General features: G+C 50.6%; 8 protein-coding genes across 9 annotated transcripts; 5 read left to right on the top strand and 3 right to left on the bottom strand.

Annotated features, from left to right (window-relative positions):
• Positions 1-1,271: 1,271 nt before the first annotated feature.
• AAFC00_002744 (uncharacterized protein) lies at positions 1,272-4,737 on the bottom strand (the record flags this gene model as incomplete). 2 transcript variants are annotated; one of them, XM_069342105.1, is made up of 3 exons in its annotated part: positions 1,272-1,898; positions 1,957-4,372; positions 4,430-4,737. In XM_069342105.1, the coding sequence occupies 3 exons, from the start codon at positions 4,735-4,737 to the stop codon at positions 1,272-1,274; spliced, it is 3,351 nt and encodes a 1,116-aa protein (XP_069198612.1). The 2 variants fall into 2 exon arrangements, with proteins under 2 accessions (XP_069198612.1, XP_069198613.1); XM_069348635.1 differs by lacking the exon at positions 4,430-4,737 and having other exon boundaries at positions 1,957-4,251.
• Positions 4,738-5,732: 995 nt separating this feature from the next.
• AAFC00_002745 (uncharacterized protein) lies at positions 5,733-6,448 on the bottom strand (the record flags this gene model as incomplete). The annotated part of the gene is made up of 3 exons (XM_069342106.1): positions 5,733-5,993; positions 6,060-6,346; positions 6,415-6,448. The coding sequence occupies 3 exons, from the start codon at positions 6,446-6,448 to the stop codon at positions 5,733-5,735; spliced, it is 582 nt and encodes a 193-aa protein (XP_069198614.1).
• Positions 6,449-6,970: 522 nt separating this feature from the next.
• Positions 6,971-9,136, top strand: AAFC00_002746 (uncharacterized protein; the record flags this gene model as incomplete). The annotated part of the gene is made up of 1 exon (XM_069342107.1): positions 6,971-9,136. The coding sequence occupies one exon, from the start codon at positions 6,971-6,973 to the stop codon at positions 9,134-9,136; it is 2,166 nt and encodes a 721-aa protein (XP_069198615.1).
• A 707-nt stretch (positions 9,137-9,843) lies between these two features.
• Positions 9,844-10,579, top strand: AAFC00_002747 (60S ribosomal protein eL32; the record flags this gene model as incomplete). Its single annotated transcript, XM_069342109.1, has 4 exons — positions 9,844-9,883; positions 10,060-10,184; positions 10,290-10,411; positions 10,471-10,579. The coding sequence occupies 4 exons, from the start codon at positions 9,844-9,846 to the stop codon at positions 10,577-10,579; spliced, it is 396 nt and encodes a 131-aa protein (XP_069198616.1).
• An 857-nt stretch (positions 10,580-11,436) lies between these two features.
• On the bottom strand, positions 11,437-12,153 carry AAFC00_002748 (uncharacterized protein; the record flags this gene model as incomplete). The annotated part of the gene is made up of 1 exon (XM_069342110.1): positions 11,437-12,153. The coding sequence occupies one exon, from the start codon at positions 12,151-12,153 to the stop codon at positions 11,437-11,439; it is 717 nt and encodes a 238-aa protein (XP_069198617.1).
• A 500-nt stretch (positions 12,154-12,653) lies between these two features.
• Positions 12,654-13,940, top strand: AAFC00_002749 (uncharacterized protein; the record flags this gene model as incomplete). The annotated part of the gene is made up of 1 exon (XM_069342111.1): positions 12,654-13,940. The coding sequence occupies one exon, from the start codon at positions 12,654-12,656 to the stop codon at positions 13,938-13,940; it is 1,287 nt and encodes a 428-aa protein (XP_069198618.1).
• Positions 13,941-14,413: 473 nt separating this feature from the next.
• AAFC00_002750 (uncharacterized protein) lies at positions 14,414-16,167 on the top strand (the record flags this gene model as incomplete). Its single annotated transcript, XM_069342112.1, has 3 exons — positions 14,414-15,720; positions 15,788-15,954; positions 16,034-16,167. The coding sequence occupies 3 exons, from the start codon at positions 14,414-14,416 to the stop codon at positions 16,165-16,167; spliced, it is 1,608 nt and encodes a 535-aa protein (XP_069198619.1).
• Positions 16,168-17,772: 1,605 nt separating this feature from the next.
• AAFC00_002751 (uncharacterized protein) lies at positions 17,773-18,643 on the top strand (the record flags this gene model as incomplete). The annotated part of the gene is made up of 2 exons (XM_069342113.1): positions 17,773-18,339; positions 18,434-18,643. 2 exons carry the CDS (start codon positions 17,773-17,775, stop codon positions 18,641-18,643), a joined length of 777 nt encoding a protein of 258 aa, XP_069198620.1.
• Positions 18,644-19,066: the final 423 nt, after the last annotated feature.

Consider the following 19,066-nt stretch of genomic DNA (forward strand, 5'->3'; position numbering starts at 1 on the left):
TATCCTTAGGAAGTGGGGTCTCAGGCTCCCTTTCTGTCTACTGTAGTGGATGGTAATGGGAAGGCGTACGTCTAACTCAAGTAGTAGGGAGCAGGACCTTATAGCTAGACAATAAAAGAGAGCTGTGGTAAGCCTCACTTACCTGTTCTTGTGCAACACATCGAATACCTACCTTACCTGCCTAGCAAGGAACGGGAGCTCTACACGTTTGTGCTCCGTACGTCAGTCGCGCTCATGCCTGCTCACTTGTTCGCCCCTTCCTTATGGACAACCAAGGCATGGATCAAGGATCACCGCCCAAAGCATAAAGCAGGTACAGCATATTCTTGGTATGCTCGCTGCATGCAGACAATGCATACTCGTCATCGTCACTTGGGACTGACACGCTTCTCATGACAATTTTGGAACGAGAAAGCCTCGAATTACTGCCACAATCGTCCATCAAGTAAAAACCAGGTGTATTTCAGAAAGATCGCCCATTGAAAGGAGTGTGCCGTTCTGGGCAGAGAACGTGTCATCTCGGTCGAACCGAGAAGAGCCAGTGTTGTGGTACTGGCACATGGGACGGGTCGCGGCGATCAGTACAGAGCAACTTACTGGGATTATACTTTGCTCCTCGAAAACACAAAAAACGCACTCTGATCTGACCGTTTTCAGGGCCTTGGGCAACAGCCATCGACGATAGATGATGCGATGATGCAATTAAAAGTTCGAAAAGGTACCTGAGTTTTCAAGAATTAAGGTAAAGGTTGAGATAGAGGATAATCTCAAAGTCACGGCTTAAGTGGATTCGACGTTCCCCAGAGTACCTCGAGATACGTTTTGCAGCCACTCTAGATTCCAAGGTTTTGAGTTCGGCGATGACCCGCATGAACTCGCGACCAGGGACAGGCCTGCATGTGCTGAGTCGAAGACACGCCTTGGACTTTGAGACCTTTTCTTCTTGTTTAACGTGCATCGGCGTGTGTGTCACGTGGGAAACTTGATTGTCGTTGCTAGGTTTACTCTACCCCTATTATAACCCGGCTAAAGATATGGGAAGAGCGACATTTTACGGTCCTGATGCATATCGATGTCTTTTCGAAATATAGCAAACCAATATCGACAAGTACTGTGCCCTCGTTCGACCTCTGATAGACAGCCAGCAAAGTCGGGTGGCTCATTCAAGCTTTGGATATACGTATTGGGGTATAATGAAAGACAAACAAAAATCCCTCCAGCAAATCGATAATTACATTGAATTGAAAGTCTCCATATCCCTTCCTTGATGATTAATCTCTTTTGTTACCTTTTTCTGCATCGTCATCGTCGTCGTCTTGTTCACCGTGATTGCTCATTAGCGTGGTTCGACTACTCTCGGAAGAACGTTCGTCCCTCGTACTGAAAATGTGAAACGAAAAGTCCAACTCTCCAACCAGCTCTTTTATCTCCCGAAGAAGCAGTTTCAGGTCGTCTCCGATACATCTGGTAGCGATTTGCATAACCGCGAATGCTGCAAAGCCTGGTTCAGCCATGTGTCGGACACTCAAGATACTGCTGTCAAGTGTCTCGAGTCTTGTCGAAAGTGCATAGGGCTCTGGAGGCCTCAGGTATGGCGGCAAAGGCTGTGATGTCGCCACTGACGCGGACAGGAGACTCAGGAGCGTCGTTATTTCTTTACTGGTACCGCCCGCCTCCTGATGTATGCGTCGAAAGTCTAGTAGCCACTGCGTTTGCGAGGTATCACGATCTTCCGAGGATATTGAGGACGCCGGGTTCGTCTTCGGGTTCTGATGCATTTCGGAATATGTTGCGCTGGCGTAAGTCATAAGTGAAGTGAAGTTTACGATATCCTGGATACGGTCGATGATGCGATCGTAGTTTTTCTTCGGAAATTTACCCCCAACAGGGACGTCCCACTGAGAAGCTCTTTGTCAGCAAGATACTTCACAAATGATCTCAACGTGATTTACTTACCCTCGTGAATTCGGAGTGGGTTCGCAACCCCTGAAGGAGGAGCGTCGACTTTGCAAACACCTTCTGTCGCATCTTCTCCAGCTTCTTGCCAGGGCTGTTCTTATCGGTCATATCGGATTCATCTCCTCTGACACGTACTTTGATCGTCTCGGTCACGACGGAATAATAGTTCGCCAACAAGTATAGCGAAGATGCCAGACTCTTTCGCAATTCAGAATGCTCCGAGATTGGGAAGGGGAAAATCGTCCAGACGAACGCAACGAAGAGGCCTGCACAGACTGTAGCCAATCGGTACGGCGCAAGCTCGTATATGGGATAATAAGCTTGGCCATTGGACTCGGATGTCGCTATGCCAATCTTTCGGGTCTGCAATTCGTATCCGATGACTAATGTATTGGTGATGCTGTAAATCATACCCACAGGGATGATCCTAGGATAGTTCTTGACGATGAAGAAACCCCAGCTGACGAAAAACCAGAAGAATACCAGCACGCCAGCTGTATGGCCATCAACGATATACCATGTGACATAGCTCGAACACATGGCTACAAAGGTTCCAAAAATACGGAGAGCGAAACTGAAGACGCTCTGGCCTGCGGAAGGCGACATGCTGATGGTGACCATGATCTGTGCCCAGAACAGCCTCTGTCGAACATAAAACACCTGAGTTTCATGTAAGTATGATATGATCGCCAGACACATGGTCGCGCACGCCGCGCGAAATCCAAAAGCCGATTCGGTGGAACGAAAGAAACGGGCAATCCCTCGAATGCGATTGCCGAATCTCTCTATAGCGTTACGGGCAGGAAGATGCTCGGGATCCTTTCGTTCTCTGTACGCATCACCGAGCCATACTTCTGGTGATTGGGCGGTCTTTTCATTCTCTTCATTCTCATAACCGTCCTGCTTGCCACTGAAGGAAGACACGACCCACTTGCGCAAGCGTTTGACGCCAGGTACGATGATGCGCCGTCTGCTCAGCTTTCCGCTCTCCGCCTTCTCGTCGGCGAAGAGGACAAAGTCATTCACAGATCTTGCGATAGCGTCCAAAAGGAAATCCATGTACAAGATAGTATAGAGCCTCTTACGGTAGATATGACGTTGACCTTTGAACTTTTGTTCATAGTACCACGCGGGCGCCTTGAAATCGGCGGTTTGTGGATGGTCAAAGAAATCCGGGGCCAATTCTATACCGCGAATCCGGCACCAGCGCCTTAACAGGTTGTGCTTGTTACAGTGGAAATCGTAAACTCGCTGTCGGTGGTACTCGGCAAACCCTTTCTCTCCGGGCTTAGGCTGGTCACCAGCAGCTTCGGGGTCGGCAGATTTGTCGCGCTTTGGGGGCTTGATCAGCTGCAATGTAAGAAGGACATGCAGGAGGCCTTGGTCGATTTGTTCGGAAATGCCTGTAAAGGGCTCTCTCATGGCAGTCATGATGGCATGCCAATCCTGTATAGCTTCGAACCTATGTCGATCTACATCGTCATACTCTGCTGGAGGCTTATTCGGCAGGGGATGATTCCAACCACTATCTTGAGAACTTCTGTCGAAGACGTCCGCAACCTGGCTCAAGCCTATAACTGGCAAGAGGAGGCTACGCAGGTGTCGGAAGACCTCCTGTAGATCATCAGGACCAAGTTTACCCAGAGCGATTTCTCTCTTAGCGAAGATGAGATCCACGGTAAGCTTGCCATGGAGAGCTGTGAGACTTGTCAGAACCTCCTTGATCGCGCGAGCCTCTGGGCTCCGTTTAGGTTTCTCGGGGATGTTGGTATCGGCTCGGAAGAACATATCTGTCTCCTCTAGACTCCGCAGATAGGTCATGTTCGCCGAGACAACCTTGCGTAATGTCATGATGTATCCGGTCATCTCCATGAAGACGATATTGCGCATGGTAACAGGGAAGATGAAGAGGCCAACACCGCCACCAATTCCGAACCCTGTGAAGAAAGCCTCGAGTAGTCTCGTGACGAACCTAATGCCAGTAGCCATGGTAGCGAATTGGGGAGCGTAGACCATGCTGACGTTCGCAAAGATACAGTAAATGATTCCAGGTAACATGAGTTGTGGGTTCTTGGCGCGCATCGTGTTGACAAGGTAGATCTGGATGAACAACCAGATGCCAGCCACAGCCGATGCAGAAGAATTGTAAGCGGCTGTAGTAGCTCCTTGACTTGCTGCACCTGCAGTCGTCGGCCCACCGATGACAGTATTGGACTCGGTATGCTGCCTAGCCTTCACAGCACAGTATATGCCGAGCAAGGCTATGCATGCCGCGAAACAAGCAGAAAGCATGTTCAATAACCAAGTTTCTAAGAATCTGGCGCGTGGCATCATTGGGAAGGAAAGAATAGATATAATGCCTACAAGATAACCTAGAGTAGTGTAGGTCTCTGCGAAGTTCGTGGCCTGGTAACTACGGGCTGATCAGCCGAATGCTGAAGAAGTATTAGAGTTCAAGGTCAATACCTACGCTGATAATCCAATGGTCGGAGCCAGGGCTCCTTTGGCCATGGTCTTCAGGGTTGGAACATCCAATAGTGCAAATGGAGTTTTGGCCCAAATCTTCTTCACTTTCCCCATAAAGCTGGGCTTCTTGCTTTTCGCTGCCTCTGCCTGCGCCCTGGCCTCTTGCGCCTCCCTCGTCAAGCTGCCATTTCCGACCGTGACAGTCCTCTCAGGATTGAGAGCGCCAAAGTCTTTCTCTATAGGCTCATTGCCATTATTCTCTGGAGCTGTGGTTATAGAGCTGCCGGATGGCTCTGATCTTAGTTCGCTCATTTCAAAATAATCGTCGTTGCGGGGTTGAAGACAAGGCGATGGCCTCTGCCGCTGTTGTCGCTCACGACCTTGATATCGAGCTCTTCAAATCAGAACTCTCCTCAGACATGACAAGTCGAGATATCTTCTTGTACGAAGTAAAAGGTGGAAGCTGGCGGGTCAAACATGGAAAGTACAAAGTATAAATAACCAAGGGTTCGAGGGCTGTTATGATTCGACATGGTTCTGTGGTCAGCCCGTAGCCCGTTACGTCGTCAATGCCAGTGCCGGTTTCCCTATTAGACGACTCTAAAAGTTGCCTGGAGCCAGCTTGTGGGGAACACGAACCCGGCACTGCACGGTCGCTGCCTCATACCTCATACGGTCCGTGCCACACGCTTACATGTTGGACTTTCACACGACACAGACTCGGATGTACAGACCGCATTGGAAATCATTGAAATCCATGATGTCTGTGCCTCCTGCGACCTCCGTTATATTGACCTTCTGGATACCTCCGACGTGTGGACCATTGTTCGCATGGTGATTCATTGGTCACCCGCGACGGGACGGAACGGTATGCATGCCGTTGATGGATCAAAGATCACGATATCTTGTGCATTTGTGATTCTTCACGACACAAAGTTGAGATAAAGATTGTGTGGCGAGTCAATTTCGGGCATATTGTATACTGACCGCCACCTCTGGGTATATCATTATTGACTAGTTCGTTCGAGAAGCCAGTTAGGGCCCTGATCGACTCGGGCTTGCGTATATTGTCGTTTTTTTTCCTTCAACGTTCTCGAGTCTTGTCGGTCTGCTGGCAGACTACACCATGAAGGAGGAATTTCTATATACGTCTTGGCCGATGCACTGCGCATGGCTTGACCCATTCCTGGCTGCCCAAACACACGGTGGCGCCGAACAAGCGACACTTATCTGCCGCTGAAATCTGATGTTGTGGCTGTGTGCAGGCCTAGAGCGAGTTTGGTTGTTTGTGCAGCATACTGCAACACTCAGAGAACCTCGTCAATGTCTTCGTCCTCTACCTTGGAGACGTCTGGCGCGGAAGTGGTAGTGGGGACCTCGGGAGCCTGCTCAAAGCTGGACACGTTCTGGGCGGAAATGGTCTGTTTGTTGACCGCCTTGAGCTCAGATGGACCGTCATCGTCACTCAGGTCATCCTCTTGCGCATCCTGCTCTTGTATCGCCTGGAAAAGGTTTCCCTTGCTCGGCACGCCGTTCGCATACTTCTTGTTCAATTCTTCCCAGTCGCCCTGCTTACGCGTCAGTAGGGTCATCCAGCGGGCCACGGAAGCCATAAGCAAAAATGATGGACTTACAGCGCGGTCCTTGGTTCTCTTCTCTCTGGCGCCGCTCTTCATTCGCTTTTGTTCTAGGATGTCGATGACCTGATCTGCGCGGTTAAGGCCTTTCTCGTGCCGTAATCGCTGGGCACGGGTCATGTGCTTCGTGTTCTTCTTCTTGCTGATACCGCCATCATGGACTCCTGAACTTTTGGGGTTGTAGTCTACTGCGTCAACAGGCGCTTTGAGGGATGTGATTGATTTGTCGACATCGAGTGACGGAGAAGCCGCTCGCCGTGCAGCGCGAGAGTGTGACGAGATTTCTGTCTTGAGTTAGGAAATGGGACTGCGCCACAACGCTGCTAAGGGCAGCATGTTTCCAAAGACTAACGTCCAGCCTTCTTGGCCTTTGCGAATTTGCCCATTGCTGCAATTCCTCGGGAAAATGTGGTAATTGAGTTTCTGTCTTATTGTTATGTTTCTGCATTTGACGTGCGTAAATCTTGGGGGAATATGAGAAAATAATGTCCCAGAAATAACGCAATCGCCGTCTAAGTCCGAGGTTATACTAATATCGAAGCGAAAGTGGCAGGACCCTTGCTTCCTTCCCTTTAATCATCAGGGCAAATGCAGTAAGTAAGGTAATACTGAGTACCTTTGTACACCTAATCACAGGCCCATATTGCCTTGCCCTCACTTTACTTCCTTACCTATTATACTTATGCCACCCCAAAGGAACATTTTCGATAGACGGTCTTGAAGCCTCGTTCTGTGTCTTGCCCCCCTTTCGTTGGCTTGACTATAGGTAGCTGCATGTTCCTGTCACTCTAGGCCCACCTTACTTCAGAGATAACGCAGAGGCGCTCGCGAGGCTTGAGTCCTCAGATGTGCATAATTCCGAGATTCACTCTCTCACCCTTCCCACCTTCATTGGTCCTTGGTCCATCATGAGCGCATCGCAAATGTCCGAATTCATCACTTATGACAGGCGCTCCTTGGTCGATTACCTCTTTGGCTCGTCTAGAGGCGCCTGGGCTGCTACTGGCATCGCTCTTTTCTATCTCCTTTACAATATCGTTTTATACTTCGATGTCTTGCCACTTCTCTCCTTTTCCGAAGTGATCTGGAACGCCATCGTTCTTCTAACCCCCACAAGTCTCGCTTTGTCCATGGACCGGTGGCGGAATCCCGATTTATACACCACCACTCCGTCGGAAATCAAGTCAAGGAGTGAAATGTTTGCTGTCAAGAGTGAGGCGCTGCGCAGAGTATTCGGTCTCGAGGCTGGCGCGCTCAAAATCCTCCCTGGGGCCAGCAGTATCAGAAGAGCAAGCTGGCTGGGTGGTATCACTTCCACCCGATCAGATGCACCACCGGGTCTGGGGAACTGGGACAATTCTTGCTACCAAAATAGCGTTTTGCAAGGACTCTCGGCCATCCGCTCCCTTACTACATATCTCGAGGACTCGGATGTTATCAAGCAGCAGGACACGTCGACCACCGCTGGCTCATTGCGCGAAATCATGAGCAAGTTGAATGATAGCGAGAATAACGGAAGGCGAATCTGGACGCCAGCAAAACTAAAGAGCATGAGCAGCTGGCAGCAACAAGATGCCCAAGAATACTTTTCCAAGATTATGGATGACTTAGAGAAGGAGACGGCCAAGGCTACGACAGGAAACCCGGTCTCCGATGGCATCGAATTGATCAAAGAGATGGCAACAGGCATATCCGCCAAAGGACAGCGATTGGGACAGAAGGCTGACTCGCCAGCTGCTAAGCCTAGACCAACACCGCAGACGCCGCTCGATGGCCATCTCGCACAGAGGGTCGCGTGCTTGAAATGCGGCTTCTCGGAAGGGCTCAGTATGATTCCATTCAACTGCTTGACGGTACCACTTGGTAACAGGCAATCCTACGATATTTCCCAATGCCTTGACTCCTACACTAGTCTAGAAGAAATCAGCGGCGTGGAATGCGCCAAATGTACCCTTCTCCAGCAAAAGACACAGCTCAAGAACATGACAAAATCCACATCCGAAGATGCAACAAGTCCGGCTACTGAGAATGAGTTGCCTGCAGCACCCACGACCATGCCACCAGAATTGAGGAAGCTGTGTCTTGCAAGGCTCCGTGCTGTTCAAGAAGCCCTCGACGAGTCTGACTTCTCAGATGCGACCCTCAACAAGAAATGCCAGGTTCCCAAGAAAGCACGGGTGAGCAGCACTAAAACAAAGCAGATGGTCGTCGCCCGCGCTCCGACTGGCTTAATCGTTCACGTGAATCGAAGCATGTTCGACGAGTACACGGGCGACATGAGAAAGAACCTCGCTCATGTCAACTACCCCAAGGTGCTCGATCTTGGTCCCTGGTGCATCGGCGTGCCCTCGAAAGAGGACGCTGACAAGGAAGAGTGGTGCATGGATCCAGCCAAGTCAATGATATCTGGGCGAGGACGCGAGACCAAGATGAACAGGGTCGAATACATCCTCCGTGCAGCAGTATGCCACTATGGGAGACACGAGAATGGACACTATATTTGCTACAGAGAACATCCAGAGCTGCAAGACAAAGACACTGGAGAGTCGGCAAAGATGCGATGGTGGCGACTCAGCGACGACGATGTCTCCCCTGTCACCGAAGAACAGGTGTTGGCGCAAGGAGGTGCCTTTATGCTCTTCTATGAGAGACTCGAGAATCTCGGTGTACTCCAGACTAGCAAGGCTGAGGTGATGACGCAGGAGAAGTCATCGTCAACCAATGTTGGACGAGACGAAGCGGTTGCCGTTCCTGCCTCCGACAGTGTATGCCAGCCGCTGGAAACAATCAATGCACCCGAGCAAGCCAGTGCCGCGCCTCCGCTACTTGCAGAGGACGCGCCATCTCTGGAGCCACAGCGAATGACTGCACCGCACAACCCAGCATTGGTACAGGACGAACATATAACAGCGTCATCAGAGTCTGCTCCGGCACTACCAACAATCAATCACACGTCTCACTCACCGCCGCTGGAGTTCAAGAAGCCATCACCCCCACCGATGCGCACTGCGGGACGAGGATCCAAGCTAAATAAAGCCAATCTTGGATCGTCTTTCAGGCCTATAGCTGCTTAAGTATAAGAGTTGTGTTTTTTGCTTCATTCTTGCATGGCATTAGCGCGGCGTTCAGGCAATGGAAGGAAAGTGGGGGGTTTGAGGGAACTACGGATCAAATGGAGCACATATTTTGAATCCAGGCTAGCATAGAGTCATTACCAAGTCAGGAATTCATCCCGTGGCGTCACTATAACGAATGCTTACTGTCTACTGTATGGACTTGAAGGAGGACAATGGGGTTCCTTGATGCTCTCACTTTGAGATGATAAATAAAAATCTCCATCATCTTGATATGTTGTGTGGTCCAACCTCTCCCTGATCGACTAAAAGAATAATCTGTGATGCATCGGCATTCTGATGTCAATGATGGCCTGTCCTCAAATGTCGAAGCTGAGATACCCTTGTGATGCAAGGATATACAATTAAACTACCGGCTGACTGACTGGGCCGACAATGATGTTGCATTACTGCACAGTGGAAGTAGGGCTGGAAAGTGCGTTTTAGTGAAGAGATTGGTCTTGGCGTCGATTTCAAAGTGGATCGAGCGCCCTCCGCTTAGCGAGTGCTTGGCTTTTCGAAACAGCACTGATTTTGCGGGCTTCACTGGAACTTCGAGACCAGCGACCGACGACTTTTACGACCATCATCGCCCAACGACAAAGTACGTTCGACAATATCAATCTCTTCAGCCATATAGACTGTCTTGCTGATCTATAACCGCACAGATGGCCGCCTCCAAGAAGCACGTTCCCATCGTGAAGAAGCGTACGTCTCCATCTGCAAATTTTTCCCACCCTCGCGACAGAAGAACGAAGGACGAGTGAAAGGGCCTTCCGACTGGCGCCTTGACACGCTCACATCCTGCAGTGGCGACGAGAAGAAGGAGAAAATTACAAAGAATAAAAAAGACGGTCATAGCTGACAGTCTTCCGTTCACACAGGCACTGCGCACTTCAAGCGCCACCAGTCCGACCGCTTCATGCGCGTTGGTGAGAGCTGGAGGAAGCCCAAGGGTATTGACAACTGCGTCCGCAGACGCTTCAAGGGTCAGGCTGTTATGCCCAAGGTGCGACACATTCTATCCCCCGAGAGTTTGGAAGACAGATCGAAGACTGCGATGAGGATACATTGCTCTGGAGCGCAATGCTAATGGATGGACGAATGATTATAGATCGGTTACGGATCCAACAAGAAGACCCGTCACATGATGCCTTCCGGCCACAAGGCTTTCCTCGTCAACAACGTCTCCGAGGTTGACCTTCTCCTCATGCACAACAAGACCTACGCCGCAGAGTATGCATCAACGCAAATTCCTCAATGACTCGGGATACATGATCTAACAAAAGTGACAGGATCGCTCACGGTGTTTCGTCGAGAAAGCGCATCGAGATTGTCGCCCGCGCTAAGCAATTGGGCGTCAAGGTCACCAACGGCAAGGCCAAGATCACCACCGAGGCATAAACGAGTTTTTCTCCATTGCTTTAGCGAGTCAATAACAAAAAATTCCAAATCACGGGGCGTTCTACCACCTTTCCGCGAACCTTGTCTGTGAAGTGATGGCATTTCACACTGTTCAGATGATGGGAGGGTACTGGTCGTGTTTCTCTTCATCGACGTGGCCGATTGACAGATATAAATGATATCGTGTGTCTGGCAAGAAGGCAAACGACAACAAGATGATGGCGAATGGCTTCTACTGGGACTATAAGAGCAGCAACGATAGGTCAGACAATGAAATCGTTGACGGCTTTTTTGATGATAATAAAATCTTGAAGACCGCGAACGTTGTGAAGCAGTCCCTGGCCAATTGTCCCCTATGATCTAAAGTGAAACAAATGCAATTCATGACATGCGTGACCAATGTTATATGTCGTCTTGTCCAATGCAAGTGTCTATTCATGCCAATGATTCTGCAGTTTTTCATCATGATCCAATGAGACTCAACGCCATAGGTCAGTCTACAGATTGCACAGCGACATGGTGAAATGATAATTTCGAAAATACGAGGATCTTGTCTCTTTGTCGGTCTCGATTTTTTCCAATACATAAAAAAAAGTGGATGCGAGTCTCTTTTGCGCATCTGGTCTCTGGACAAAAAACGCCTACAAACGCCAGAGCGCCCACGCTCATGCCATGCCACGCCATGCCACGCCATGCCTTGCCTTTGCCTTGCCTTGCCACTTAGCAGCCCTCCACATATTCGTCTACTTTCTAGTCTCTGTTCTCATCGCTTGGAGGCAGTCATGTCTCGTGTGCTCTAGAATGATAGTTTCAAAAGAACGAGTTCCCCTGTCGGCGCGAAGAACAATAAAACATATCTACTCTTCCATGGCACCCTCAGCCTGCACCTCGGTAACCTCCTGCGAGCTGGCGGTCCAGTAAGCCTTGACGTGGATCTTGAACTCGGCCATGGCGACGCCGAACAGCTTCAACAAGGCGGTCTGGTGCGAATTGAGCGTGTGGCCGTCTCTGCAGATGGTGTAATCGTTGTCGAGCATGACCTTGCCCTGGTGCAACTTGGTGGGCATGCCCCACTTCCTGACCGTGACCTCGAGACTGTGCGGCATGGGGACATCGTCCTCGACGGCCAGCTCTCCGCCCCGCGAGTAGACGACGCCGGCGGGCACGGTGAACTCCCTCGTGGCCTTGACGCCCGCCCTGGCAAAGTCCATCTCGGAGAAGTTCTCAAAGTACTCGAGGACCTCCTTGATGTCACGGTTCGTGAAGAGGAGACCGACGTTGCCGGCGAGGTATTTGCTCAGGTCGGCGAGACCCGGTTGGTACTCCTCGGAGGCGGACTGGCCCAGCGCTTTCGCCATGACTTTGGTCTTGCTGAAGAAGATGCGAGAGTCGGCAAAGTGCGAGCGCACGTCCTTGAGGTAGGTGTTGCGCATGTTGTCGACGCCGAAGACGAAGATGGTCGTGTACCTGTCGCATGCCTCGCGGATGTTGTCGAATTGCTGCTTGCGCTCTTCCTTTGTCTTTTTTTCCACGTTGGTCAGGTGGACGACCTTGGAGCGCTTGGACTTGGGCATTGTGTTGTTGTGAGGAGGACGAGGAGGAGGAAGAAGAGAAGGAAGACGATTGTGATGATATGGTTCTGGGTTTTTTCTCTGGGTTCTGTCTATTTTGGCCAATCAATCCCAAAGAAATGCTCGACTGCTGATTATTGGAGATATGCGTTGCAATTAATTTGATCAGGTCGACCAGAAATTCTCGGGTCACCGCCCGGGCAGAAAAAAGATCCATACAACGCTGGCAATGTGCAATGTGCAAGCAGCAGAAACCCTTGCGGAGGGCGGGACGGTCCGCCATGCCTCGGTCCAAGCTTGTGCTCTCTTTGTGCGAGTTATGCTCGTTGTTGTGCACCTTCGCACCCTCCAGTCTATACAGCAAGGTAAGGTATATCATATCCTTATTGCAACTATATCAACCATATATAACCATCTTCCACCATCTCTACCTCATCTGGCCAGCATGCTCTGCTGCTCGCGTGTGTAGACATCGCCAGTCATGGTGAGACATATACAGTGCAATGATTGAGTTCATGGACTATGTCCAAAATGCCTTTTATTCCGCCGTCCTCTGGGATCGCGATAATTCATACAGCACCTTGACTGCCACTGCGAATGCTCTGCTTGACTTCCGCACTCCCTCGGGCCTCCGTCTACATCTCTCTTCTCTTTCGGCGGCGAATTTTGCTACATCGTACACGCTCGCCAGCCATGGCCTCGTGGATGGTTCTGTCTCCTTCCTGTATTCCACTCAGCCCATGCACATTCCCTCGAGGAGCAGTCTCATCGATCTACGCAACCTGATCAGGGGCTACCGTCACATCAGCGAGTTACGGCGGCAAGACGAGTCCGATTGGTGGCAGATCTGGCATCGTGGTAAACGTGTCGATAGTAAAGACGCTCTGCTCTACGGCCGCTTGTATCTTCCCACCTCGACCCTCGAAGCTCTGTACCTGCGCCGCATCTCTCCCACACGCCTGCTCCGTCTGACCTGTGTGTCTGATTCGGCACTGCCCAACGGTGGATCTCTGCTCGCCCAATTGCAGAATGACTACGGTAAATACTCGACAGCGTATCTCTACAGCACCGACAGCGCCCTCCTCGGTTTCACCGCCCTCTACAACTTCGGCTTCGATCCCAGGCAGGCGCCTGTCGCATCCGCAGAGTCAACGATCTTGTCCGCGCAGACCGCCTCGAATCCTGCAGTCCTCTCTGGTGATGTTGCCATTGATCCCCAAGTCGGTCGCGTCTCGGCTGGTGCTGAGCTATACTTCTCGCCATTGAACAAGTCTGGAGGTGTCAGCACCGGTATCCGCTTTGCGACTCTGCCAGCCCATACAGGCTTTCCATACACGATGACTTTGACTCTGAATCCGCTTATGGGCAACATTGCTACTTCTTACGCCGTCAAGGCTGGAAAGGACCTGGCATTGAGTTCACGTTTTGCCTTCAATTTTTATAGCTACGAGAGTGATGTACAAGTCGGTCTGGAGCTCTGGAGCCGCCGACCGGAAGATGCGCTTGGCCTGGCTCAGGCAGAATGGGCAAAAAAGAAGATCAGACCGGACTGGGCCCACGTGGCCATCGGGGACGAACTCAGACAAGAGCTCCAAGACAAGAGCACGGTCAAGCATGAGGCAGAAGTGGACGGCGTGTTGAAAGCCAGAGTCGACCAGAATTGGAAAATCGGCGTCATGTGGGAAGGAAGAATCAGAGACATGCTCGTGAGTATAGGTGCCGACGTGGATCTGAAACGGAGAGACCGTCCGGTTGGGAGTGTCGGTCTGGAAGTTTCTTACTCATCTTGAGCAGGAGCTTGCTCACGAACAGATGACTATGAGAAGTCAACAATCATATGCGGAACCAAATCATGAAAAGCCAAAAATTATCGTCAAAGCCGAATCTTCCGATCTGTCTTCTCCATGCTTACCTTTGTATATGCAATCTCACGTCAACCCGAACTCTCTGATGAATGACCCGGATGCGTGTCTGCCGGGTAACAGAGTGTGTCGTCCGCGGCCTTTGGTGATCAGGTTTCAGCTGCATGTCTCTGTCCAGGAGCCAACCATGTGCCTAGGTTCTCGTATTTCCGCGTCGCTTATCTTGTTGGAATAGCTGATCTGCACAGCATAGGATCCAGCGGTGTTGACGCGTGTGCCATGTCTGGTACCATATCAATATTCTTATAATGAGGCGAAAGCTATCGTTACCTCGTGATACATGTTTATATACTCGCCGTTCTCTCCTATTGAGTCCTGATCAAAACGCAATCGCTGCAGATATGGACACCCCTATGGATGAGACCATGCTCGGCTCGTTCGATCTAACGCCTGCTGAGATTGAAACGCTCAACGCTCTTCAGTCTTTCGATGCTTCTCATTTTGAGCAGTCACGGCAGCAGCAGCAGCACCACCACCATCAACACCATCAACAACAACAGCATCAGCTTCCTGATGCTCACAGCCCGTCGTACTTTGATGTCGATCCCATCCTTCTCTCCAACGCCGCCTCGCCTCTTGCCACCAATACATCTCCTGGTCCTCATGATACATCACACGAAGAGGACAATGCTTGCGAGTACAACCCAGGCTCGGCAGCAGACAACAGCAACAGCAGCAGTGTGTATCCCGATCCCAGCACCATCTCCAGTCCCTTCGGCAACAGAAATCCATTCGAGCAAAAATACCGACCAACAGAAGACTACGAAGGGAACCATCATCCACACTACGGCATTGCTCCAGCATTACGCCACCAGCTCATGGGTCACCGCCGCTCTGTGTCTCAACCACCCGAAGAGCCGCCACAGCCACTGCAGGAGCAACATCAAGGCCCAGTAATGGTCTTCACCCGACAAGGGATCCTATTGGGTGAAAGCACCAACAGCAAGCATTCGACGCCTCAGCCAGCCACTCCACGATCCAGGAATCTGCTTAGAAGTGTGCAGAAGAAACGGAAGCTCGAACCCGCTGCTGCAGTAGACGTTCCTCGCGGTCTTTTGCCACATCATGGCTACGGGCCAAGGTATGATGGGTTTGGTGAATTGAGTAGCTCGAGACAGGGAGGTGACGCGCGCGGATGGGCTAGAGGGTACGCTGATAAAGCGAGCTATGATCTTCGTCGCTCGCGCACGCATACATATGGTATTGCTCCCACCAGTGCACCGTACTCTTCTTCGCCCGCTGCAGCAGTCGGCGCCGAGAGATTGGTTTATCCTCCTGAGATGGTGGCGGAGACCAACGAGTCGGCTCATAATCATCCACAGCAGCAAGAAGCAAGAACACTCGCTTATGGAGACGATATTGCCAGCATGCCCAGCTTGCCGGCTGCGGAATCTGCGTCTGCTCGTCCTGAGGACAGAGAAAAGGCGTGGTTCGATCGCATGGACGTACAGGCTCTACTTCAATCTCTTGAGCAGCAGGGGAATGGTGGTGCAAACGGCATGACCACAGCTCATATCATGACGCTAGCTCGACTGGGGCGACTCGACTCTGATATCTCTGATGTCAAGGATGGAATTAGGAAGATGTTGCTCTTGGCTTATTCGGCTAGTGATGGTGATGGATCAAGCGAGGAAGAAGAACTAGAGAGGTACGTAGTACACTCACTCACTATCAGTCCTGAGTGGAATTGCTGACTACCCACCTACACTAAACAGAGCCCGTCAAGAAATCCGTGCTCGCAACAACGCGATAAAAGACATCTCAATCCGCATCGCTCCCTTACCTCCTGACATCACCAGCGACGACACTGCACCTTCCGGTAATACTCTTCCCGACCCCACCACTTGGCCTGATACAGCACAAGACTTCAGAACCCTCGATCGTAAGTCCCATCTCCTTCTCTGTACCAACTGATTGCACATCCTGAACATCTCAGAGTGACCAGTGCTGAAGTTGTACAGAAGAAACAACAGAGAAGCTCCTCGAAGCCTACAACATACCGTATACCCAGACCATGTTCTTGCACGAGAAGAAAGTCCTGCTCTTGCGTTTTCTGGGCGTGAATCGAGGACTCATGCGCGAAGTCTTGGATTGATATTCAACGTATGTGTGTGTATGTAGGCGTGGGCTGGCCACAGAGCAGAGCGGCTGAAGCATAGAGGATAGCATGGATTTTGACATGATCAGGGGTGGACAGGGTCGCCCTCGCGCTTCCGCTGTCCGGAAGGTCTAGCTGCAGATAATCACTGTAGCTCGTGGTCTTCCTCAAGACCAGACGAAATATGTTTCAGTGTTTTTATGGAAGAGAAGAGTGGGTGTAGTCGATCGTCTGTATTGTACTATGTAGACGAGATTGGCTTCCTTTTGATATCAGATATGGTCCTGGACCAGACTCAATTCTTCGAAGCCTTCGGCCAGAGGGACACAGGCTATCTTACTTTACTACAAGGCACTTCACACGACAATATTTACTCCGCCCGTCATATATTACCGATTAACCTACCTGCACCGCACTCCACATCTCTCGCAAACAAGCAACGCAACATCATCCGTGCAACATAACCATGCGTAGTCCAGATTTAGACGAGGTCGGATAGAAGAAGGTCGGATAGAAGATCGAAGATACCAACAAGGCATTGACCACACGTACTGTACAGAGCACGGCAGGGTTCCGCGTTTTAGTGTCAATTGTCTTTCCTTGCTTTATTTGACTTGCTTATATAAATATCTTGCCAGTCGCTAGCATCGGAATGAACGAGATTGAGTGATTGAGTGAGTAAGTGAATAGACACGTCGAGAACGCCCCTAGATGATTGCGTTGCATACATTAGTACGGTGCAAACAACGCTAAAAGAGCGACGACGGAAGTGAGAGGTGCAATTCTTCCGCGATAGGCGCGCAACTTAATGCCTTTGCCTTGTTGAGAAGGAATCTCTCTGCGCCATTGGTCTTACTGTTAGTGCTTGAACTACTGGAGTATAGTCAAATAGCCCCTTCCTGGATTCTTCTCTCCTTCAATCACGTCTCTACATCTGCTTCTCGAAGTCATAGTAAAGAGCTTCAAGATGTATCGTGCAGACATCCCAGACGGCGAACAAATCAAGATTAAATTAATCCTCAATTTTCCGAGTCCCCGGGTCAAGCATATTACAAGTATAGAAAATGCAGAATAAGGTTTATTCGACATGCCCCCCCGTTCCTTTGCTTTTTATTTGCGAGAAATCATTGCGGAGACAGAACCAAACTACTGCAGATGATGAGTATTGCGTTGATTACTGTACATATCACTTGCTTGCGGGTTCATAAACGCGCCGCTCTTTTGCAATCGATATATTGGATGTGTAATTACTGAATACGATCTCCCGGGGGGCCACGCGGGCGCCCTGAAGAGACGAAGAGACGAAGAGCTTGAATTCACATTTTGTTCTTTCAAGTCTTTCTCTCTAATTACTCTTCTGAGGTTGTGCTTGAAGTAGTAGTGCTTACCGGGTCTTGTCGGTTTCGTTTTCTCGATAAACAGAAATAAGATCCAACCTTATTGCTTGCTCCCGTCCCGGTACCCTGCTTACGTCCACGTCTAGTGACGTACTATACTTCTCGGCTCTGCATCGTGGACTATATAATCGCATAATATAACACACTCATTGGATCATTGTAAAGGACGACTTCGACACAGAGAAGGATCATAGAACAAGAAAAGATGCATATCAACTCCCTCCTCATCGGCAGCCTAGCAGCCGCAGTCAATGGCGTCGTCGCCCAGGCTCCGGGCTACTACACCAACTTCAGCACTGTGCCAGCCAACGAGACCTCGTCTCTGAGCTTCGGATCCAACTTCGCAGTGCTGCACCTCGACCTGATCAACGGCCTCATAGCCAGCGTGTCCGACTACCCCGCGGGCCAGCAATTCATCAACTCGACCGCGACATGGATCAACGCCGTGCACGCGCGCAACAACGCGACCGCCGTGTTCAACAGCACCTATGCCGCCGTTGCGCCGGCTAAGAAGCCCATCATTTCGATCTTCTCGAGGATTTACTTTTCCAACGCCATGATCCCGGAGTTGGGCATCGATACTCCGTTCGCGGCTGCCGCGGCTGGGTTGCCTGGGGATAGAACCATTGATGATCCCGCTACGGACATCTATGAGGCTTTCGAGGTCGATTCCAGGACTGATGTCGTGGTCGAGAAGAGCAGGTATTATGCCGGTTTTGGAAACCCGATGGAGGAGATTTTGAGCGCGCAGCAGATTGATACTGTCATCTTGGTGAGTCTTTTTCTTTTTCTTTTGTTTCTGTCTCACAGAGTCAAATCTTGTCTCGTCTTTCTTGAGAATCGCAAACTAATCCTTTCCCAATCAGTCTGGAATCCGCACATCGGGTGTCATTCTCAACACCGCCTACCAGCTGTTCAACAAGAACTACAAGGTCTACGTCATCATCGAAAACTCCATCGAGAGCGGTCCTGACACTGTCGGCATTGATCGCGCCATCAAGGAGGGAATCATTCCCAAGTTCCCTGCTGATGTCATCACGCTTGACCAGGCGCTCAAGGCACTCGCGCGCAGCTAGAGTGGCTTGAAGGAGAGCGAGATAGTAGAGACTGTACAGAGAGGGCGAAAGGAAGAGGGGAAGCTAATGTTTCATTTCTGAATGTATGACCAAAATGGGTATTTGATTCATTTCGCAGCGACTGGTGTATGATTGACGGGGCGGCTGTTCAATTAGAGGGAGTGGCCTTCGGTGGCAAAATCTTGTTTGTGTAAATAGCTTGGGGACTTTTGGTGGAGGACGAATAGACGTTCATCAAACTCTTGTCTCAAGTGAGAAGTGAGAAGGACCGAAGTGAGAAGGATCGGGGTGATGTGATGTACAGCACGAAGTTGACCATGACTCGTACGACTCGAGCCTGCGGAGCAAGCAAGCGTGTGACGATTTGCACGCGGATAAGTGTTTTCAAGCAGATGTCGTATTGTATACGAAACCCAAGCGACG

This window comes from Neodothiora populina (assembly GCF_041146345.1).
Source record: "Neodothiora populina strain CPC 39397 chromosome Unknown canker_contig_15, whole genome shotgun sequence".
Classification (NCBI taxonomy): domain Eukaryota; kingdom Fungi; phylum Ascomycota; class Dothideomycetes; order Dothideales; family Dothioraceae; genus Neodothiora; species Neodothiora populina.